The following is a 23,557-nucleotide window of genomic DNA, read 5'->3' as shown; positions in this document are numbered from 1 at the left end:
GAACTGATCCTTTTATAAAGACCTTTGCATAAATGATTCTTTCTGCCTTCAGATACTAAAAATAGAAAGAAACTTTAAATAAAAATAGAAAGAAACTTTAAATAGCTACCACTGAATAGAATTTGACCAAACTTGACAGAAAGCATCCTTGCATCAAAACCTGTACATGTTTTATACAGATGATATCTTCTCAGTCATCAAGAATGGCCATCATTACTAAAGGAGAAAAAAACATTTAAATGACCTGTCCAAAACCAACAAATAAAATTTGACAGTGCTTGACAGAAGCATCCTGACATAGAAACCTTTCAAATTAATATACCAGTGAAGACCATCCACCATGAAATATGGCCGCTCTTTCTAAAAATGGATAACATTTTAAGCAACTCCAGAGGTCTCGCTGTAATTTTAAAACTAGGAGCCCAGGACTCCCATTTTGGTAAAAATAGGAGTCCCACCATCAAAAGTTGCAGTCCCTTCTCTCCTACAAAATCAACACAGATGTGAGTGCATCTATTTTTAGATGGAGAGGTTTCCGTAATGTAATCATTCACTATAATATAGCTTCATTACAACAGTCCATTGACAGGATTGCAAATTTATGGTTTATTTATTTGTATACATACTTGTAGTAATTTTAGGCAAATAAATAGTATCTGATTTGCTGTTTTTTCCCCATATTTTTGCAAATACGTGTCAAGTCAGAAAGTAGCTTAGACTTTAAAGCGCATATCGCGAATTCCACGACATAGCGTTGTCCCTTACGTTTCTGACCTACATAATTTGCATTTTGAAGTTAAATCTTTAATAAAATAATACCTAGGCTTTGGTTTCAATGATTTGTATATTATTTCTGAATATATTTGCCCTATGATTTAAGAAAACAGACAATCTAATGAACTGGTACATCCCAGACTTAGCGAAGTCTGCCATTATTTCCCGTTAGGCCTACTGGTTCACTTACAGTTTCAAACTAATTTTATGATGAAATAGTGTATAAAAGGCAGTTAATATATATCCAGATCACCGATTCTGATCTTAAAACACAAGTTTGTATGTTTTTTCATCAAAGAAGAGCATGCAGGAAATTGATAGTTACTACCTTACTCGAAAAAGGGTTAATGGTTAATCAGCTATCAAAACATAATGCTTGTGAATGGGCAAGAGTTTGTTTGTCAACGTAATTGATATAAAAACTAGGCCTAGCTACTGATGCCTTGATGAATACATTTGGCTACAACACTAGAACTAACCAGGCTAAGGCGAGGGGCATTTAAAAAAAAATGATATGGTCAGTCAATGTACCTCTTAAATAATCACAGGGCGAAGTCGTTTTTGCTTTCCTAACAGAAGAAGGCGAAGTTTACATTTTTAGGCGACTTCTCACCCACTTACAAATAGCATTTTGTCTGTCTCAACATGTCTTGATTCTGAGGTCACATGCACTGCTTATTCCGCTACAATCGGAAATGAACACAATAACGAAAGCTAAATTTGTTTATTTGATGTACTTTTATAAATGACCACATGTACATCTCTGGGTCTTTCTGCCTCTGAATTCAATCACTGTAAATATCAGTGCATTTCCCACCTGGCCGCCAGTCAAAGCCTTTGAACTTGCCGCCCAGCTATTGCATCATGTTCTTTTTTATGTACTCTTATAAAATGGCAACATATATGTAAATTGGGGGGTCTTTCAGTCACTGAATTCTGTCATTGTAAACATCAGCACAGCTAACTGATCAACACATTTTCCCACAAAGCAGGTGGCTGAAGCAGGACTGGCAAGTCTTTGAATTTGTCCGCACACCTATTATATGCGTACGGAGGACTCCCACCTCAGTGATTTTCTGCATCCCAGATCAAAAATTGGCATCCAAATACGCATAATTAAGCGTTTCCGAGATCTCTGAACTCCAAAGTAAATCTTAGAATTTGACCACACTTGACATAAAGAATCCAGGCATGAGGACCTCACATTTGTACAAATGATGCCTAACTGCCAGTAGTTATGACTTATGTTACTAAATGTGAAAGAAAACTTCAATAAATTTGTCTAAATAACTGCGTTATAAAATTTGACCAAATTTGACAGAAAGTGTCATAGCGTGAATGCTTTTTAGATTTGAGCAGAAGATGCCTTCTACCATCAAATATGGTTGCCAGTGCTAATAGTAAAAAAATGCTTCAAATGTGGAGGAAAAAAGTGCTAACAGACTGCAACCAACTTTGACAAGAAACATTTTGGCATAGAGGCTATTCAGTATTGGAGAAATGATATGCAGTGTGTGTGATTTGGATTTTTAACGTATCTTTAACAATTTTTCAGTCATATCGCTACGATGTCTGCAGTGTGGCAGTTTATAATGATGTCTAGCACTGGGGAATCATGCCGCAGACATGTACCATGATGTCCCATCCAGTCACATTATTTTGACACCAGGCCGACCAGTCCTAACACTAACCTCCTAATGCTGAGCACCAAGTGAGGCAGCTGTTAGTACCATTTTTGTAAGTCTTTGGTATGACTTGGTCGGGGATCGAACCCAAAACCCTCCGCATCTGAGGCGGACGCTCTAAACACTAGGCCACCGGAGCAGTTGAAATGATATGCAGTCAGATATGGATGAATTTACAAACATTTGAGAAGCGTTGAAACATTTGTTTTCCAAATAAATGGAATGAAAACAGAATGGAGAAATCTAACATAAAATATCCTACTGACTCAGGTTTCTTGACCAGATGCTCTGAATTCTGGGCTATACTTGAATCACTACAATGGATCAAAGACAACCAAATACCTAAAGCAGTCATTATAAGCGATTCCCTAAGCGTTATCAAATCGATCCAAAATCGCAATACACACTCTAGGGAACAATTCCTCGACAGAGCATGCCAATTAATTGACAATATCACCACAGCACATCAATTAGTCGAGCTCATGTGGATACCGTCGCACATTGGAATCTCTGGCAACGAAACAGCAGACAAAGTTGCAAAAACCAAACTAGGAGATCAAGCTTAACTATAGCTTTACAGAAGCAATAAGCTTCGCACAAACATATATAGACCAAACATGGCAAGATTTTTGGAACTCTTCCACAAAAGGTAAAAAGCACCATGAAACCCAAAAAAACGTAGATGGGAACATACAGCTACCTAAGGGTACCTATTTAGAACAGAAAACCATAAACAGGATAATAACTGGAAAAACTAAACTAGCAAGCAGTTTTGGAAGGTTTATAGGACCCAAACCAGCAACCATTAACTGCTTTAACTGCCACACCACCGAAGATCTACACCACGTATTCAATATATGCCCAAAATATCAACCCGCTCGGAAAATATTTATCAAAAACCAAAAAGAGATTGGATCACCACACACATACCCAGAATTACTTATGGACTCTAATAAAAATAAACAATCAGCATATAAAAATATAAATCAATTCATAGACTCAGCAAGACTTAGGAACAAAATATAATTACTATCCCCACAAAACCAAAAGACCCAGTAACTAGCTAAATAAATTTAGAAGCCACCACATAAAAACCTATAACATATCATTCAATTTTATAAAAGTATTAATAAATAATTCACTTACGAAGCACCTATAAAAACTAAGGAAACCACAAAATCGGATGTCCTAGATGTCCTTAACGAGCCGAGTAATCAGCTAGGATTCCGGTCCTAGATGTAACAAACCGTGTAATCGGCTAGGACTAAGGTCTCTTGCTAAATAAAGTATAAATAACATTCAATCTCTAAAAACATCAATTAATAAATAACTTAAAGAGGTAATATCTAAAAACTTAAAAATAACATAACGTAGGAAACACACCCTAAACACCTCGACTAGTAATACCATAATAACCTTGAAAATCTCTCTTCATACATGATATCTACTAAGAACCTCTGTAAAAAGCATAGAACATCCCCACTCCTTTTAGAACATTTCGAAGAAGAAAAAAATATTTAAAAAATCAAAGAAAAAAAAAAACACCAGGCAAATGCAACAAGAAATCAGTGATGTAAAGCAAGCAGGACCGTTACCGAGCTCTCCTTCCCACTAATGACAGCCAACCATTCAACTGTAGGGACCTTTATGGACCCACAGATTGAGGCCAAACTATCAGGGTTCCTTGAATCCATAAAAGCCTGGGGGAGGTGGCACCATCCCCTTCCCCAGGAACAACTAGCAGGCTGCGGTGCAGTCAGAAAAAAGTGGCACATGCACAATTGTGCGCACGCCACTATAATTAAACTCAACAACAACAATGACCAGATGCTCATGGATTTAGCTATTAGGCAGATGTCATTCTGGCAAGCAATTTCATGACCACATGGACCTCTTGGATTTAGCTATTAGGCAGATGTCATTCTGGCAAGCAATTTCATGACCACATGGACCTCTTGGATTTAGCTATTAGGCAGATGTCATTCCGGCAAGCAATTTCATGACCACATGGACCTCTTGGATTTAGCTATTAGGCAGATGTCATTCCGGCAAGCAATTTCATGACCACATGGACCTCTTGGATTTAGCTATTAGGCAGATGTCATTCCGGCAAGCAATTTCATGACCACATGGACCTCTTGGATTTAGCTATTAGGCAGATGTCATTCTGGCAAGCAATTTCATGACCACATGGACCTCTTGGATTTAGCTATTAGGCAGATGTCATTTTGGCAAGCAATTTCATGACCACATGGACCTCTTGGATTTAGCTATTAGGCAGATGTCATTCCGGCAAGCAATTTCATGACCACATGGACCTCTTGGATTTAGCTATTAGGCAGATGCCATTCTGGCAAGCAATTTCATGACCACATGGACCTCTTGGATTTAGCTATTAGGCAGATGTCATTTTGGCAAGCAATTTCATGACCACATGGACCTCTTGGATTTAGCTATTAGGCAGATGTCATTCCGGCAAGCAATTTCATGACCACATGGACCTCTTGGATTTAGCTATTAGGCAGATGCCATTCTGGCAAGCAATTTCATGACCACATGGACCTCTTGGATTTAGCTATTAGGCAGATGTCATTTTGGCAAGCAATTTCATGACCACATGGACCTCTTGGATTTAGCTATTAGGCAGATGTCATTCCGGCAAGCAATTTCATGACCACATGGACCTCTTGGATTTAGCTATTAGGCAGATGCCATTCTGGCAAGCAATTTCATGACCACATGGACCTCTTGGATTTAGCTATTAGGCAGATGTCATTTTGGCAAGCAATTTCATGACCACATGGACCTCTTGGATTTAGCTATTAGGCAGATGCCATTCTGGCAAGCAATTTCATGACCACATGGACCTCTTGGATTTAGCTATTAGGCAGATGCCATTCTGGCAAGCAATTTCATGACCACATGGACCTCTTGTTAAGGGATCAACATGGAACTTTGTGAATATTATGGTCATCACGTGAAGATGTGCATATCAACGTGAATTTTCTTCTGAAAGTTTGTTTGATTCATTGCCTTTTGTCTTGCAGTAGTTTCGCTTGTGACACAATCTGTCTAGCACTGCTTGTCATGCAGTTTGTCTTTCAGTTGTTCATGCATCACTGTGAAACCTATTTAGGTCCTCATCTAAAGATGGACATATCGATTAATCTATGTGCTTCTTTCATTTTTGTTAGGACTATTTTCCTTCTTTACATACAGCTGAATATACTGTATGACAGAATTTTGTGATTGCAAAACCTTTTGTAGTATTGAGTGTATTGGTGTTAAGCTTGGCACATATTATGGTCATCAACAAAAGTTCATCTTGACAAATCATTGTAGGTTTATCAAGAATGTAACCAGACTGAGATCAATATTCATGGAATTCTGTCTCAACAAACATGTCTGGGGTTTCTGTGTTCCTACATATTGCCAAACCTAGTCCTGTCTGGCCCCTAATAGATATCATTACTTGTCAACTAACAATCCACATATTTCTCGATCATTGATTTTGAATGTGCATAAGTGGCTCGCATCGCATTATGATTGCAGCAGTAAAGGAATACTACCAGTATTTTTCAAACAGATGCAAGAAAATCATGTTTAGAAGCTTCACAAATTTCGATGAGGAACAATTCCTTGATGATATTAATAAAAGACATTTTCACATTATTGACATATTTGATGATACAGATGATAAGCAACTGACGATAAGTATTGGGCATTCAAAAAGCTAGTATTGAAGGTCATTTAAAACCATACTATGAAAAGCAAAATTACCCCAAAAAGCCCTCTCTCCCCTCAACATTTAACTTGCTTGAAGAAGGGCAATATATAAAACTAAACCATTCTGGGAGTATTTGAAAAGACACCCATTTTGTCACCAGGCGTAGGAAGATGCAGTGGTGGCTGAAAATCTGAAGATTTCTGGTCTAACATTAAACTTCTTTTATGAACCAAATATAAAAGTTCAGACTGCAACACATTCTGATGGAGGGTGTTGTCCTGTTGGATGACCCAACTAAAGTTTGTGAAATCTTACATAAGTATGGCATTAAAATTGCAAAAACTATTGTGTTTGATGAACTCATAGATAACTCATCCATTCACCCTAGCATACAAGCTATTCATGACAATCGACCACTTTAAAAATACCCAACTCTTTAAATGAAACTTGTAGTGCCAGAACAAGTTTTCAGAAGTATGAAATGCCTTCATGCAAGGAAATTTTTATGTGTCAGTAACATACTTGCTAAAATTCTCAAACTCTGCTAACCAGTTTTATGTTCAGAAATATAATACAGTGTGACCCCGCTATAACACGGTAGTTGGGAGCCACAAAACCCGACCGTGTTATGTACTGAACCATGTTATATGCAACCAAGTCAGTTAGCTGAAGAAAATGTACCCACCCCAAAAAAAAATTGTGTGGGGGTGGGGGTGGGGGTAATAAATGTGGACGGTAAAATACGTGCTTTGTCGGCACAGTTACCGTCTTAAATTGATGCACATTAAAGGAGACCAGAAACCAATGGAAATATTGGATAATAATAAAGGTACTATAGCAGTAAACCTTATTCTGAAGTATCATCTGCGACCGAAATGCCAATATTAAAATATTGGCCTATCTTCTAGGAGCTGAATTTCCGTGACCTCGTATGCAAAATTTCCGCGCCTATTCGGTTACTTTCGGGATGTGACGTCATAGTAGCGACTCCAGCAGCCCAAGTGGGAGTTGCCAGAGTAAAAGACAATACCGTTTTGCGTTGCTTACGGGTGTAATAAAACATTAAGAAAAGCCAGTGGACAACATTTTTTTTTTCTTTTCCGAAAGATAAAGGCATACTGAAAGAATGGATACATTATTACAGACGAGTCGATTTCAAAGCAACACCATACAGCCCTATGTGCTCGTTACATTTCTCAAAGAACTGTTACGAGAGGGATTCTGAAAAAATGGCAGCTCAAGGATACGCAAATGCTAGGCTTAGACAAAAAGTTGGCTCTGTTCCAGACATAACGTTGAATATTTTAAATCCTGGGAAAAGTGTTGAACGTGCGAGTTACGAAAATAAGCAGAAGGCCGAGTAAGTGACCACAAAATGCGACAATCAATTCACGGATCTTTTATCTACACCAGCAGTGCTAAAAATAAATCGGATAGCCCGACACCCTGGGTCCCTCTGGTTTTAGTTCCGGCCCATCCTGTATTCAAAATGAGGTGCCCGTCAGGCTTGTCGAAACAAAAATTGTTTGCCTGAGGAAACTTTGATCGCGCTGGTGAAATTAGTAAATGTATTTTCAAGATGTTGACATGCATGCCTTAACACGGCACAATCTAAATCAAATCACTACTGTCCAAGGTGAAATTTAGATTTGATTTTAATCAAATGGAGGCTTTGCCAAAAATAATATTCTAAACCTGTCGTGTTTCGAGAAAACACAATTTTCAGTAATCTTATAAAAATTACAAATTTAAAAAAAAATCATTGTATACATGTAGTATGTATAAACGGTAATCTGTAATGATTGGAACTGATATAAAATTATTCCTTGTGCAGTTTAAATAACAGCGATTAAAAGAAAAGAGGTCAAAGTTTCACATTAAATGGCTGACATTAGAAACTGGTGGGGGGGGGGGACCACTGACCCAACCCCTTGCCCCAATGTGCGAGCGCCCATGGGACGTACCTTTTCTCCATGTGATACGCCTTATTATTCCCCCAGGACAAGCCCATTTTGCATATTCTGGTCAGCTCTGGCTAAATTGCAAAATAGCTAAAGTTTTGATTTAAGTACGCAAACAATAAAGCCGATGTGACCGTTCCGGTGGCCTAGTGGTTAGAGCGTCCGCCTCGGATGCGGGAGGTCGTGGGTTCGATCCCCGGCCGAGTCATACGAAAGACTTTAAAAATGGTACTAACAGCTGCCTCGCTTGGCGTTCAGCATTAAGAGGTTAGTGTTAGGACTGGTCGGCCTGGTGTCAGGATAATGTGACTGGGTGGGACATCATGCTACATGTCTGCGGCATGATGCCCCAGTGCAAGACATCACTATAAACTGCCACATTGCAGACATCGTAGCGATATGACTGAAAAATTGTTAAAGCTACGTTAAAAATCAAAATCACATCACATCACAATAAAGCCGATGTGACTGATGAACATACTCCATCCTTGCATTGATCTTGTGAAAAGGACTGCCCTTCGGACATACTTCAAAGAAACCCTGTTCGACAGTGTGTGTGTGTGTGTGTGTGTGTAAGCACCAGCAATTGATTGCCAAAATAAACGATGCCTATTTTGTTGTTACTTACGATGCCATGGACTTCAGGTTTAAGTCTTAATGCATGTAACACTGTTTGCTGAACAAAATATTTATTCAGAATTAGTTCTTTAGGGCCACATACACTGCATGGTATATTTTGTTTTATTCCTTTTAATTTAATTATGGTAATTAAACTTTACATATACGGTCGAGGAATGTCAGGTGTTAACTGGCCGAGTTTCTTTGGCGGAAATGGAGATGCGATTTTTGTTTGCAGAAAAAATTTCACAGTGATCATTCATTTAAGCTAATTGGTGACAATTGTATTCTTTTAATTTTGTTATACTATAGTACTGTTGTAGTTGTTTAAAAACATCTGAAATTTACTTGAATAATGTTTAATTTTCACGTTCTATTTACTGAAGAAGAAAAAAAAAAAAAGAAGAAAAATGTTGTGTGATATTAATTATTTCGTCCAGTGCCGGATTTAGACGTGTGTGCCTGTGATTTGAATTTTTAACGTAGCTTTAACAATTTTTCAGTCATATCACTACGATGTCTGCAGTGTGGCAGCTTAGACTGTGGATTGCATACGTTACATCTATTTATAAACGGTTTGGGGTTGTTTTTTTCTTCTTCTGACAAATGAAAATTGACAGACATAATGTAATTATCGGGACTTCGCTGCGAAAAATTTAGAGATATTACGAGATCGGGATGTAGATGAGGAAATACCCCCAAAATCAGGAGGTTTTTCTCCCGGCTTGAGAGTTGACAGCTATGAACTGTCCGGGCTTGTGGAATTTCAGTCAGGGCTTGAGTTTATTTAAGTCACCTGCCCGGGGCCTGTGCCTAAAAAAAATTCTTTTAACACTGACCAGTACAGTACATAAACTATTATATCAGACTGCAGATTCAAGTTTTGAATGTGCAACCCAAATGTGGTCTCCTTCCGTCTGCCTCGCTCGCCAATGTTTATGTTTGTATTCGAGGACTGGCTAGTATTGCGTCACGGTACCACGTGATCTGTCGTCTCATTAAAACTCGGAAAAACTCGGCAATTTACGGAATCGTGGTATCTTCCATGCAATAAAATCACTACCCGCTTACGATATTTAATTTATAAACATGTCAGTCGAATTAAAATCTGTAGAGAATTACATACGTAGAAGGAAAATTTTGATTTCTAGTCTCCTTTAAATGAGAAATACACCTGTAGTGAAAACAGAGAAGACATAGTATAATAGTTTACTTTATTTAGAGAACCATGAATTGGTACATATACGTGAATCCTGTTTATATATAAATGTCTGATGTATAGCATGACTAGAGTATCAACACCGTGTACTCACCTGCGAACCTCATCATGTACATTGAATCCACAATACAAGTGATTCCATCGAAAACATGCACACACACAGCATTAAAATATTCATTAATTTTGTAACAGGTCATATTGGTCTGAATTCGGTGGAAAAACATAACACAATCACGTAACGAATGACGAAACACATTTACTTTAAAGTACGTTCCAAGTCGGTAAAAGTTAGTTTGCGTTTTAAGCCGCCGTTGGTAGCGTTCGTAAGCATAAATTTTTTCCCTACAAAAAGGAAACTTTCACAGCACAGTTAATGTGTTCCAGTCACGTTGGAAAATGCAAAATCCATCAGATTCCATTACTTTTATTTAAGTTTGGTACTGACTTCCTTTGAAGAAAAGTTCTTTGCTGTTGTTGAAAGATTGTAGTCAGCTTTCTTTGATGAAGGGTGTATGTGCTATTGAAGTCACTGCTAAAGGACAGCTTTGGAGAACCAAATGAATGCCCATTTCTTATTGTGGTGGCAACATCAAATAATTGTATTGCATGATTGAGACTGGTATTTTTTCCATTTGCTGAGTACGTTTTCATAACAGTCAGTGCTTCAAAGGTAATCTGTTTCCTTTGAAATTTCAGCAAACTATTTTATCTGGATACATTTTTAAAAAGAAATTGGCCGTCATTTAGACTTATCTAGTTACTGTCCCTCCATGCCTACTGAATAAACCAATAAGTAAGATGTATTTTTTTTTTACATTTGTGGTAGCAGCGTGAAGCTGCCTTCCATGCATGCATCTGAAAATTAACAAAGGGTCAACGGACAATAGAGATGCAGGTGTTCTGATGACAGGGATTATTACAGAAAACGTGAGTGTTCTAAAAGATTTAATTCTGAGTGAAAAGAAGAGGAATTTTACTTACCATCCACATACAAATGTCAGTCTTTGTAAATATATTAATTACTTGCGAGCGGCCGAAAATCAGATGAAAGATAGATTACGAGACAATGCTTCGTCCGGTTGATCTCCGTTACCAGAAATGTCAACAACAAAAAAGCAGATATTTCAGAACATACAGAACTCATGCTAGATGTCAAGATAAACGGAATATAATATAACAGTGCACTGTTTAGATGGTTTGTCGGTATGGACAAAGAATTTGTTTATGTAACAATAGATAAATTTCAGTGCATTTTATATCCAGTTTGCAGCTTCCTTTCATGGGGCCTCTGAATTTCTGCACTCCAAACCAATGGTTGTATATAAAAGTTTAAACAGCCAACAATGTCGCCAATAAATAAAAAAGCCACACGGTATGTTTTGCAGCCAGTAAGGAAAAACAATCCAAGTTTGCAACATTGGCGAAGACCTACACGATCCCAGAATAAACTTTTTATATGGTTTTTTCTTCTTCTTACTTTTAAGAAGAAAAAAATACTTTTTCATGTACGAGAAAAATGCATATAAAATGTCAGGAGCCAAGCCACGATCGTCTTGTATTATTCATACGCGATCTCTTCCCCAAAATGATAAGCAACTTTTTACCTTATTTTCATACTTTTTAAGATTATTTTTTTGTGCACAAGAAAAATACATGTGTATGAAATTTCGGGAGCCACACGACAACCGCATTGTATCCGAATTCGCGTTACAACAGAGCACGCTATAGCGGGGTCACACTGTACTTGTATTGGCCATGAGAAATTTCCAGATTGCCTTAAAGAAGCACAGGTAACTCCTCTCTCTTTTTAGAGAAGGGTATGCATATCAAATTACACTAATGAAACTGGTGGACGACTGGATGGGATACCCTGGACAATGACTGCAATATTGGTGAAATACTTAAGGTCCTGTCCACATAACCTCAGCACTGAAAAGATGACATCCTATAAGATGAAACTGCATTAAACTAGGATTGACAGATAGTAAAGCCTCCAAAAAATTACTACAAGGCTCAATACTGGCAACATTCAATTAATATCTTCATAAATATTTTCAGCTTCACTAAATAAACAATACTGTACAATTATGCTGATGACTACACCACTTCTTGTGTTGTACAGATCCAAATAGTTTAATATCTGTTTTACAGAAAGAGAGCAGGATAATGGCTGGCTGGTGTGCAGCCAATGGTATGCAAGCATACTACCTGCCCCAGAATATTACTGAACCAATATTCTAGGCAGATATGTCCAAATTTAACCAATTTCACCGAAGGACACCATGATATACTGTACCCTGTTAGGATTGTGAAACTGGGTGTCAATATTGGCTGTTAACTAAATTTTAGCAACCACTTATCTAAGACCTGTCAAAAATCATCAAGACAATTAAACATATTGCAATGTTTCTATCACTATTAATCCACTAATACTATGCTATTTATATATAAATGCTTTGACAGATTAAACTTATATTATTACCCCCATATATGGCATTAATGTATCAAATAACATTTTGACAAAATAAAAAACAAAACAGTATAGGGCACTGAAATTGCTGTTCAGTGATTTTGATACATGTAGCTTAAATGACTCAGCCTATCAGTAGGTTAAGGCAACTGACGTAACAATGCTTATGGCAAAGACCACAAGGTATGGTAAGCTTTATTTTATATTTTGATGCCCCCAGAGTATGAAAACAGCTTGTCCATTGAACTGAAAACAATTCCTGATTTCAAAGAATTCAGTAGATAGACTAATTGAAAGACGATCAGGGTTTAGCTGTAAATGTTCTGTTAGCAGCATGTGTCAATTCAGCTTTAAAGTTACCAATTTCATTGCTTTTTTGGTTTAAATTCTGCTCCCACGATACTTATTTTAATTGATTACGTTCTTAAACTCTAATTTTGACTGTTCACACCCTCATTTTCTGATATCTTAATAACTATAACCTTTGTGCATGCTTTTAAAAAATAAAACTCGTACTTCTTTATTAGATGTTCGAAATTTATGGCTTTCTGTAATGTGTTATATACTTGTACAGTGATTGTTCATGCATTTAAAAATGTTTTTTCTTCAAAGAATTTATTTTTGCATGTTATTTACTGTTTTGTCTTTTAATTTGTTGTTACTGTTATCAATCATTATAATGTTTCTAAAATGTGTCTTGTTTCCTTGCAGATTTGTACCATCTGTCCACAGCTGAACTTGTCTTCATAAATATGAAGTACATGTTATGTAATGTTAGTAAAATGGCTCATACAGAGCTAGTGTTTTTATGTTACCCAGACTACCAAATAAAATTTTTTGGATCTTGTATTGCATGCATAATATTTTAAGAGTTATGAGCTTTTGTGATTATAGATTTTTCCCCATCGCAGAATATAGTGGTATGTTGGGGAGGTGGGGGTGTATTTATGTGAGCAAATTGCTCTCCATTCCTATTGCTTTTTGAAGGATCAATTGAATACCTAATGCTAAAGCCACCAATTGTGTTGGGTCCATTCATGGGACCTTTGTTCTGATTACAAGCATATTCAAACCACAAAACAATCATCGTGACTTCCTCAGTTTGGTCACTTTTAAATGCATTCTCAAATACTTTGATGTTTGAGGCCATGTTGCTATTCTGAACACCATGAGTGTAAATTTCCTACAGTGAGCTTTACACCCCAAAATGACTTTTTTTTGCTCTAGTTGCTCCCCATGGAGATGTTCTGCTTGATACTGCTTGCTTATTGTGATTGTATAACACATGCCTGAGCCTTTCTATGCTATCTACAGGAAGTATGCAGCATCACTGCCTGCTGACTACACAGAAACTGATGATGTCATTGACTCTAAATTGTCACCATGGGAACAATGGTTGATTGAGAAAGCTAAGGTAGCCAGGGAAAAGAAGAAATTAGAAAGGGAAAAGAAGAAACAAGAAAAACTTGAGCAAGAAAAGAAAGAAAGACCAAAGCTTGAGACAAAGGTCAGACGGGAACAGAAGCACCAGGAATGGGTTGAGAAAAAGACATTTGAGGAAAATTTGAAAATTCGTTGTGAGAGGAAGAAACAAAAGACTAAAAACATGATTGATGCAGAGAAGAAGAAACATGAAGAGCTAAAGGCAATTAGGAAATATAATGATTGGCTAGATGAAAAGAAACAGAAGGAAAGGGAACAAAAATTGGAAGAAAAAAGGAAAAAGCAAGAGGAAGAAGAAGAGAAAGAAAAACAGCTTGAGAAAGCAAAAGAAAAGTATGAAGAATGGCTTAAGAAAGCCCAGAAAAAGCCCAAGTCTGTCCCCAACAGCTTTGGATATACATCTGGAAAATTAACAGGTACAGTGTTATGTAATTTAATTTGTATTGTTTGTTGGCTTTTTTTCTTTATGATTATATGTTTTATCACATAGTCAGTACACTTTGCATATAATGTGTGCAGTTTTATATTTTTGATATTATAACACATGAACATGTCACTTTATGTGATTCTGATTGGTCCAAATAAGCGCATGAAATTATTGTGCAGTATTCTCTTTACTGATTGGCTGCGATTGTGGGAAAACTTTTTTAACCCTACCTTCTGGAATGTTTTGTTGTCAATGAAGATTTTGGCTACCATTTTTTTCATTAGATTCATGAAAGGAATTGGGGGAAATTGTCTCATCTGTCTGAATATGGTCAATTTACCACCACAGGGGCTTGTTGTGTCATGTATAATATATCATAACATGAAGTATGGCTAAAACCCCAAGACAAGAAGAAGAACAACAACTACAGCAAGTAAAGCTAAGGGTAAAGTTATTGCTTTGTTCATAGCGAATGTGTAAGTTGAGGTTGGAGGGAGGCGGTAAACCTGAAGCATGGAATTCACCCTATATACAAGTGTGGTTTTCACCTCTGTCTGCATGGGTTCTAGTCTCAGGTTGGGCCTATGTGGGTATGTGAGAAAGCTTGCCAGTAGCTTCTCGTGGGTCAATGGTTCTTTCAGGGGTTTTCCTGGGTTCTTCCTCTACCATTAATACTGGCCACCATGTATAGCCCATATTGTGCTGAAAAATGGTGTTAAATCCCACAACAACAACAACAACAAGAAGCATGGTTTAAATGTTAACAGAATTAAATATTCTCACCTCTGTTCGAAGAAGAACATGGACATAAATCGGTCTCCATGACAGAGGTTTATCGAACCACTGCATATTTACGCAGTAAATATGTGATGCAATTCCAGCTTGAAATTTGTTTACATATTCTGTAGGCCTAGTCTGCTTTTCCAAGTCAAATACTGCAAATATCTGGTCACAAATACATTACAGTAAGTATGGGAATTTCTGCATCCAGGAAACCGTCTTTCAAATGAATATTGCAACAATGTAATATTTAGATGTGAAAGTGACATATTGCATTATGTAAACATGGATCGTCTACTGCATCTTGAGCACTGTACATTCTGTGTTGATAAATGGTGATAAATGATAAATGGTGTAAAATGTTCTGTTTATTCAGAAGGACACTTGTTCTTTGACTTACAGATTGTAAGAAAAGGATAATCTACTTTTAAACGTTAATACTAGACAGTTCAACTTTGTTTGGGACTATTTTTTATGCACAACAAATGAAAGTTGCAACGTATGTCAGAATGAACAAAATGTTTTGTTCTTCTTTCTATCTCAATAATTTCTGCTGAAATAAAAACTATGTGATAAAAAGAATCTCAAATGGGTAATGATATAATATTAAATTTATGAAACTCATTGAATAATGTCCAGCTTTTGCAAGCCTTGGCTCGCAAAAGCTGGACATTATTCAACTCGTTTAAAAAATTCAGTATTAAATCATTACCTATATGCATAATTGTATTTTGTATTTGACCTTAGCCCAAATCAAGTTGAATTTGTGCCTGACTAGGGACATTGATTTTGTAAACAGCATAATATATAGCCAATATTTCTCTCTGAGTGTAGATTTTATATTAGGAAACTTAATCAATGGGGGTAAACATGTTTATTATAATCTGAGTCTGGGACATTGGTATTCCCCCCTAGAAAAACCAGGTGTGCCTGATGTTTCATATGTCCTTATTATAATTTTGGTAATAGACCTTATTTTGTTGACAACTTAGAACATTCTAGAAATTAACTTTTGATCCTTATCCTGGTTCTATATTTGTGTTCTAGCTTTTTATATAATGTTCTTTACTTCATAAATTACTCATTCTTGCCTTAACATCTTGAAACACAATCAGTCTTCTTGTGTTTAGTTTTTCGTTTGAGTGGAATTATTTATTCAAATTATTATTCACTGAAATACAAATTGCTTATCAATAATATTCTTGGACTGGAACATTAATTTGAAATCATAGTGAATTCAGACAAGAACATTTTGGATTATATTATTGTGATGCATCAAAAGATTCTTAGCACATAACCATAATCCAGTCTATTTGAACATTAGCACATTAGAAACTACATGCACATCAACACATTCAGTATTGGAACTTGCTTGGAATACCACTGTAATTCAGTTTCAACCTTATACCTTTGGACTTGTGATAAAACATTTAGGACTGTTTGGGATTAAATTCAAAATATTGTAAGGTCTTTTTAAATTTTCACTTTTTATGATGAGGATAAATTATTTGTTGAATTGTACAAACTATTGCTTTTCAGTCTTTTCAGTTGCTTAGTTTAAGACAATAGAGTCATAACAAAGGTAAGTTGGAACCTACAGCAATTTTTATAACAAGGCATTTTTATACTAATATGCATTGAACTGCAGACAGTGTAGGTTTACACATGTCTGTTTACACTAATGTGCTGGAATGTCAATATCTTGATTAGTTGAATATATGTATAGTGGCATGTCGGAGTCAGGGTTGTGGACACATTGCATACAGACTTGAATCAGTTGGTTTGTTATATAGTGGTGTGTCAGAGTCAGGGTTGTGGACACATTGCATATATACTTGAATCAGTTGGCTTAATATATAGTGGCATATCAGAGTCAGGGTTGTGGACACATTGTATACAGACTTGAATCAGTTGGCATACTATATAGTGGCATATCAGAGTCAGCATTGTGGGCACATTGGATACAGAAAATCACTTACGCAGGAGTCCTCCATACACATGCATTTGCTGGACAGCAATTTCAAAAGCTTGCCAGTACTGCTTCAACCATCTGCTGAGTGGGTAAATGTGTTGATCAATTGATCATTTTAGCTGTGCTGATATTTACAATGAGAAAATGCAATGGCTGAAAGCCCTGCCCCCCCATGTACATGTTGTCATTGTAAGAGTACATCAGAAGAACTTGACCCAATAGCTTGGCAGCAAGTTCAAAGACTTGACTAGCGGCTGAGTGGTGGAAAAATGTGCTAATATTTACAATGACTGAATTCAGAGGCAGAAAGACCCAGTGATGTACTTGTGTATAAGTGTACATCAAATGAATAACTTTAGCTTTCATTACTGTGTTCGTTTCCAAGTGTAGCTGAATAAGTAGCACATGTGACCTCAAAATCAACATGTTGAGAGTTAGACAAAATGTTGTTTGCAAATTTGGATAAGTATTTTGGGGTTAAATGGCAAATTGACGAAGATTGTAATGATATTCAGCAGAGTGCTAAAGTTGCTAGAACTTACAGTTCGCATGGAACACTATGTGTGATGCCTAGCTTTGTGCATGGAGTAAGACCTTTCCTTGGCCTGACATAATTCACTCTCACTCTAATGGACAAACAAGAGCTCATGTCAGTGGTCTAAAGAAGTTATAAAATTAAACTCATTGGCAGCCACTGGTTCTACTCATCTGGAAATTTAGCTACTTCAGGCATGCCCAATATGCTTCTGGTAGGGGACTGCAACTTTTGGTGGTGGGACTCCTTTTTTCCCAAAATTGGAGTCCTGGACTCCTAGATTTTAAGTCCTAGCGAGACCTCTGCCCATGACAAGTTCTTCATGCTGTCAGGCATGTGTTTGTTCTCACAGTTATGTCCAGCTGGGCAGGCATTTTTTTAATTAAATATAATAAGTTTCTATTTCTAAGAAATCATTTATTACCAGGTGATTCACTTAAAGGAAAAATGCAGTAATCAGTAAATTACATGTAATGCTTGTCAGTAACCATTATTTCTCACCTATTTAATCCCATCCTGTTTTCCTTTGCAGTTCTTTAATCAATCAATAATTGTATTACTGGTTTACCACCAATCCCCACTGAAAAGTAGGTAGCTAACAGATGTTAATGCCTGGAACAATATTTGACATCTGATATCACAACACTGTCATTTTTGTTAAGTGCAGGCTCTGGGCAACTAGATGAGCAGACTGGGTGGGCAGGCTTTTACAACCTTTTTTATTGTCTGGCTGTTGTCCAGTTATAATGTTTACACTATGTTTTATTCCATAATTATGTTTCAATATTTTTTTATTTTCTGGCTATTGTATACTTATAATGTTTACAATATGTTTTTACAGGTTATCATGACATGAATGCATATCCAGTTCCTTCCTTTTATAATCCCATTCCATGGCAGCCATTAAGCATTCCAAAGTCATCTACAGACAAGCCAAAGAAGAAAAGAGCAAAGCCAAAATATGTTTGGAATCCTGAAAAGTACAGATAATCTCCATAAAACAGTAATTGCTTTTTTGTGATCAGAATACTAAGGGATGAATTTACTAAAAGGCAGATCTCCACTATGAAACTAGACTTATGTCATGAATGATTTTATTTTCCTGCCATGTCTGTGAAGGGGGGATTTATTACCATATTATTCTTACCTGTCACAAAATTTGTTTAGGCTCAGTAATTTGTTAAGAGCTTGGAGGATTCACGCCAAATATGACATGATTCTTTACATTTAGATGATCAAGATCAGATCTCGGCAACCTATGGCACATGTGCCAACTGTGACATGCTAGACACTTTGGAAAGGCTCTCAGTATGAGTTGTACTTTGTAGTTTATGTACCAGAAACAATAATTAAATGAAATGGTTGAATATGACTTAGCATGCAGAGCTCTACAATTGAGCGGACTTGGCATAGCAGTTCTAAAAGTTTGCTGAGGCCTGATCTAGATCAAGTTCAATTTTCATGATTTTGAAACTAATTTTTAAAGGAGTTATGGGCCCTGTTTGACATGGCACTTAGCTGTGCAATTGCATAATCATTTTGTTTAATTATTGAAGGACTATGGGTTCAGACCAAGTTTGGTACAAGGCTTTATATTAAGAAGACCTAGGTATGATTTCATATACACCATGGTCCAACATAATTTAAGAGTTTTGACCCCAGTTTTACTTTAAACATTTTTCTTCAGTTGGATCATAATTTTTTTCATGTTAAGTAACTTTTTGAAGAACATAATGGATGAAAAACAAGTTTGAGGCTTTGAAAACAAAATTTAATAGTTATAGCCCACATCTGACTTGGATTTTGCTCTTCAGTTGTAATTCAATTTTTGGTCAGTAATTCTTGATAAAATTATTTGGAGTCAAATTTTTATATATATATGAATTTACATTAGTAAGACAGAGGTCAAGTTCAGTTTAAACTTTTGCCAACAAGATTTAGCAAAGTAATGGCTCCTAGTTTGATATAGAACTTTGTCCTTCAAATGCATCAGATTTTTTATTCAGCTCTATTCAGGGACTTGATGCAATGAAATACATTGTTTACGAGGCTTTTCATTCAAAAGACCAAGTTAGAGTTAAGCTTTGGCTGTCTTTCAAAGAAATTTTACATGGTTATTGACCTTTGCACTTTAAAACATTTCCAGTTATGCTCAACATCATTACATATCTCCATCCATATGTTGTCTTCTTCATATTAGGACAGTTTTGCAATAATATTCATGTATAGCTGATATTTCGTGGAATTATTGTTAATTTGTAATCAGTGAAAACTTAATTATCTATACACCAGTTAATCTGACTTTACATTCATCTGGTCTCACATTTAAACATGTTGAAATGTTTCCTCAGATTGAGATTTTAAACAATTTCTTATTGTTTTGTTGGTAATTATGATTGTTTTAAAATTATTTTTTTAACAAAACATTCAGCATTTATCAGGGTTTAAAATAGTGATGAAATCTTGAATTTTCCTTACAAGTTTCTTGCCTTATCTGAAGAAAATTTGAGTTCCTTAAATTTGAGGAATGTTTCAACTTTTTTATTTAAAAAACAGACTTAAAACTAAAAAGTGATTCTGCATTCTTGCCACAGTTTGAACCTTTGACAAAAATATTGATATTGTCTGAAGTAACACACACAAGATAATGTAAAATATCAGTTTGTGGAGAAATTTTGAGAATTTTAGCAAAATCAATCAACTGACTTAAGGACCTGTATGTATAATTGTTATATCATGTTTGCATGACAGTTTAGTTCAATGATTTGTGAGTGCATAAGATCATAGAAGTCACAAGTGAGTGCAGTGAAATAGTCAATTTGTTTGATCTTAGACAAAAACAAATTTTTAAACAGAACTGTACATGTTTATTATTATTCTATTTAATATATCCAGTGTACTTGCATTTAAGACAGATTCTACTGCAAGCTCCAGAGACCTCAGATCTGCCTTCACAAAATGCACAGGCAGATCAGGGTCTGTGCAATTTGTTAGGAGTAATTAGTTGAACAAGCAACATAGACCCTAATATGCTTCTGCATTAAGTGATGGCAGATCAGGGTCAGCATTGTTTGCAGATGGATTCAACTTACAGGTAAGTATATATAGTATACATTATCATTTTACACATTGCTATTTCATAATTGGGAAACTAGAATAGTTGTGTAGATTATTTCCAGTCTTTGCAAACAAATATACAGTGTTGAGTCTAGTAATATCAAGGAATATGAATAAACCTGAATGTCAAATGGACGAAATTTCAAAGTGCATATAATGTGATATCATAATTATACCATTGACACTAACATCATATGTATATAAGACTCTCCCTTATTTCAGATAGTTCCAAGATGAACTGTTAATTCACTAGTGAATAATTTTCAGTAATTTACCTTTTGTAGTTACAGGAAATAAATTTTTCAGTTAATTAGTTGTAATGTGTAATTTAAATCCTTCTAAATATTTATCTGGATAACCTGTGTACTCCCAGGTAGCCAGAGGACAAACGTTTGACTATTGTGGTAGTTTTGTTCTTCAACTTGCATTATATCTTGAAATTCATGTATTACTATTTTAATTGTTAAAGGGAAAAGTTAGAACTTGCAGTCAGATGCCCACAGTAGTACAAACCGAGACATAGCACTTTTTTGGCTTCAAACTCAAGAGATTGTTAAGGTTTGGTTGAAGTTCTTCATTTGCATGTCATTTTCTAAACACTGATAGATTCTAATCATGGTTGGCATTACTCATAACATGATAAAAGACAATTCATTCCATGATATACATGCTTACTCCTTTTACCTTGGGTCAAGGTCACATTAAGAGACAATTTGCATTAAGGTTCTGGTTACATTTTTTTTATTTGCTTATGTTTCCAAAACTTTGATATATTTTCTTCATACTTGGAATGATTAATTATAAAGCAGAGGCAATTCATTTTACAAATTACTGACTCACCCTTTGTACCATGTGATCAGGGCAGAGAAAGTATGCATTGAGGCCTGGGTTTAAGTGCTGCTGTTGTTATTGTTGTTGTATTGGGGTTTAATGCCATTTTTCAGCACATGATAGGCTATACATGGCAGCCAGTATAGATGGTGGAGGAAGAACCCTGGAAAACCCCAGGAAGAACAACCGACCCACGAGAAGCTACTGGCAAGCTTTATCACGTACCCATGTTAGCCAGCTCTGAGACTCGAACCAACATAGACAGAGGTGAGATGTCAGTGATTTTGAATGATGAGTGCTTTAGACCACTTGGTCACTCTGGGCCCCTGGTTTAAGTGCTGCAAGATATATTTGGTACGACTGGTATTAAGTTTCTGTTTACTCTGAATTCAAGTAAGTGATGCTCCAGTTATTGACATTGTACTATGTTTAATAGATGATGTTTTTATAGTTGCTCCTAAGCAAAACTTTGATATGATAATTATAAAATCTGGTGTAAATTTAAGTACATCTAATGTGATAAATGTGCCTGTCATTACCAACTATACTTGCTTATAAGTTAAGTCCAAGTGCAGACTACACAGGCCCAGATCTGCTTTGGCATATCTGGGTCTCTGCAGTTTGTTAGGAGTAATCAGTAGAACAAACGACATAAACCCTGATTTGCTGATGCACTAACCAAAGAGCAGGTCAGGGTCTATGTTGTTTGCAGTTGGACTTGAATTATAAATGAGTATAGACAGTGGATTAAACTATATTTATACATCTTTCATAAAAATGTTATTGTGTAAAAAAAAATAATAAATAATTCAAAGCACTTCTTGACAAGTGATATATTTAGTTTTTGTTTTGCTACTTCATGGTAAGTCATTGTTAACAATTGTGCCAAAACTTTCATGTAAACATATGAAGTGCAACATGTGTATGAACATTTAAAATAAAGCTGTGTATGTATAAGTTTCAGGAGGGACTCACTTGTTTTATAAACACAAATGTGATAATTTATTGTGAATGTTTAGATTTGTTTTTCACCATGTAAATTTTTGGGTTGTACTTTCACTCAAATGGTTTTTGCTTGTACATTTATAAAACGAGTTTTCCTTATGCTTGTACACTAATTTTTTCGTTATTAAAGGAGAGCTTGTACTTTTCATGAATAAATTGTGATAATTGACAAAATTTTCTCTTATTGCATGCACTGTTTGTTCCCGTTCTAACGCTAAAAGAATTTATATTACTATGACATGGTGTGGGTGTGGGAGGGGATATGTGCTAACTTACATAATTATAATAATATCTTCAAGCTAAATTCAATCATCTGGGTGTATCTCAGGGCAGCATATTATAAGTCATCTTATTCAGCATCCAAATTAATAGCATCGTGAAGTGTCTTAACCTGAGAACTGACTGCTCACTTCATGTTGTTGACTTTTTGATCTGCTTAAGAATCAAACAGTATGAATATCAACTACAGGTGTTTGTACAATGATCTGATATAGAGAATATGTTCCAAACTCTAATTTTTATTGCAAGCTGGCAAAAGGAAGCAGCAGTCACTTTATTTCATATATAACAAACCCATAGTGTTTATTGTTGTTGTTGTAGGGCTTAATGCCATTTTTCAGCACAAGATAGGCTATACATGGCGGCCAGTATAATTGCTGGAGGAAGAACCTGGGAAAACCCCAGGAAGAACCACCGACCCACGAGAAGCTACTGGCAGGCTTTCTCATGTACCCATGTTAGCTGAGCCTGAGACTCGAGCTCATGCAGACAGAGGTGAGATGGCAGTGATCCGTAATGGTGAGCGCTTTAGACCACTCGGCCACTTGGGGCCCCCCATAGTGTTTACAAAAACAAGTTGACAAGCAGTATATTTACAGAAAGCTTGGTTTGGATTATGATAACAGCATTGCCTGATAAGAGATGGTGACAGAATCTTCTTGATGATTTGCAGCCACAACCTAAAGCAGAAATTCTGCAGCCACAACATAAAAC

The 23,557-nt window shown here is 36.2% G+C and overlaps 1 protein-coding gene across 2 annotated transcripts in view; it reads left to right on the top strand.

Annotated features, from left to right (window-relative positions):
• Window positions 1–22,738, top strand: part of LOC149779377 (uncharacterized) — a 30,422-nt gene extending 7,684 nt beyond the window's left edge. For both annotated transcript variants that reach the window (XM_089940010.1, XM_089940011.1), the window contains exons 3-4: window positions 13,769–14,313; window positions 18,453–22,738. In XM_089940010.1, the coding sequence (XP_089796136.1) occupies window positions 13,769–14,313; window positions 18,453–18,601 (694 nt within the window). In that variant the 3' untranslated portion in view covers window positions 18,602–22,738. The remainder of the gene's footprint in view (window positions 1–13,768; window positions 14,314–18,452) is intronic.
• The last annotated feature ends 819 nt before the right edge of the window (window positions 22,739–23,557 follow it).

The sequence above is a fragment of the Sinohyriopsis cumingii genome, chromosome 17, assembly GCF_028554795.1.
Source record: "Sinohyriopsis cumingii isolate HCF-2022 chromosome 17, ASM2855479v2, whole genome shotgun sequence".
Classification (NCBI taxonomy): Eukaryota; Metazoa; Mollusca; class Bivalvia; order Unionida; family Unionidae; genus Sinohyriopsis; species Sinohyriopsis cumingii.
The sequence above is the reverse complement of the archived record's forward strand: the minus strand, read 5'-3'. Positions and strand labels throughout refer to the sequence as shown.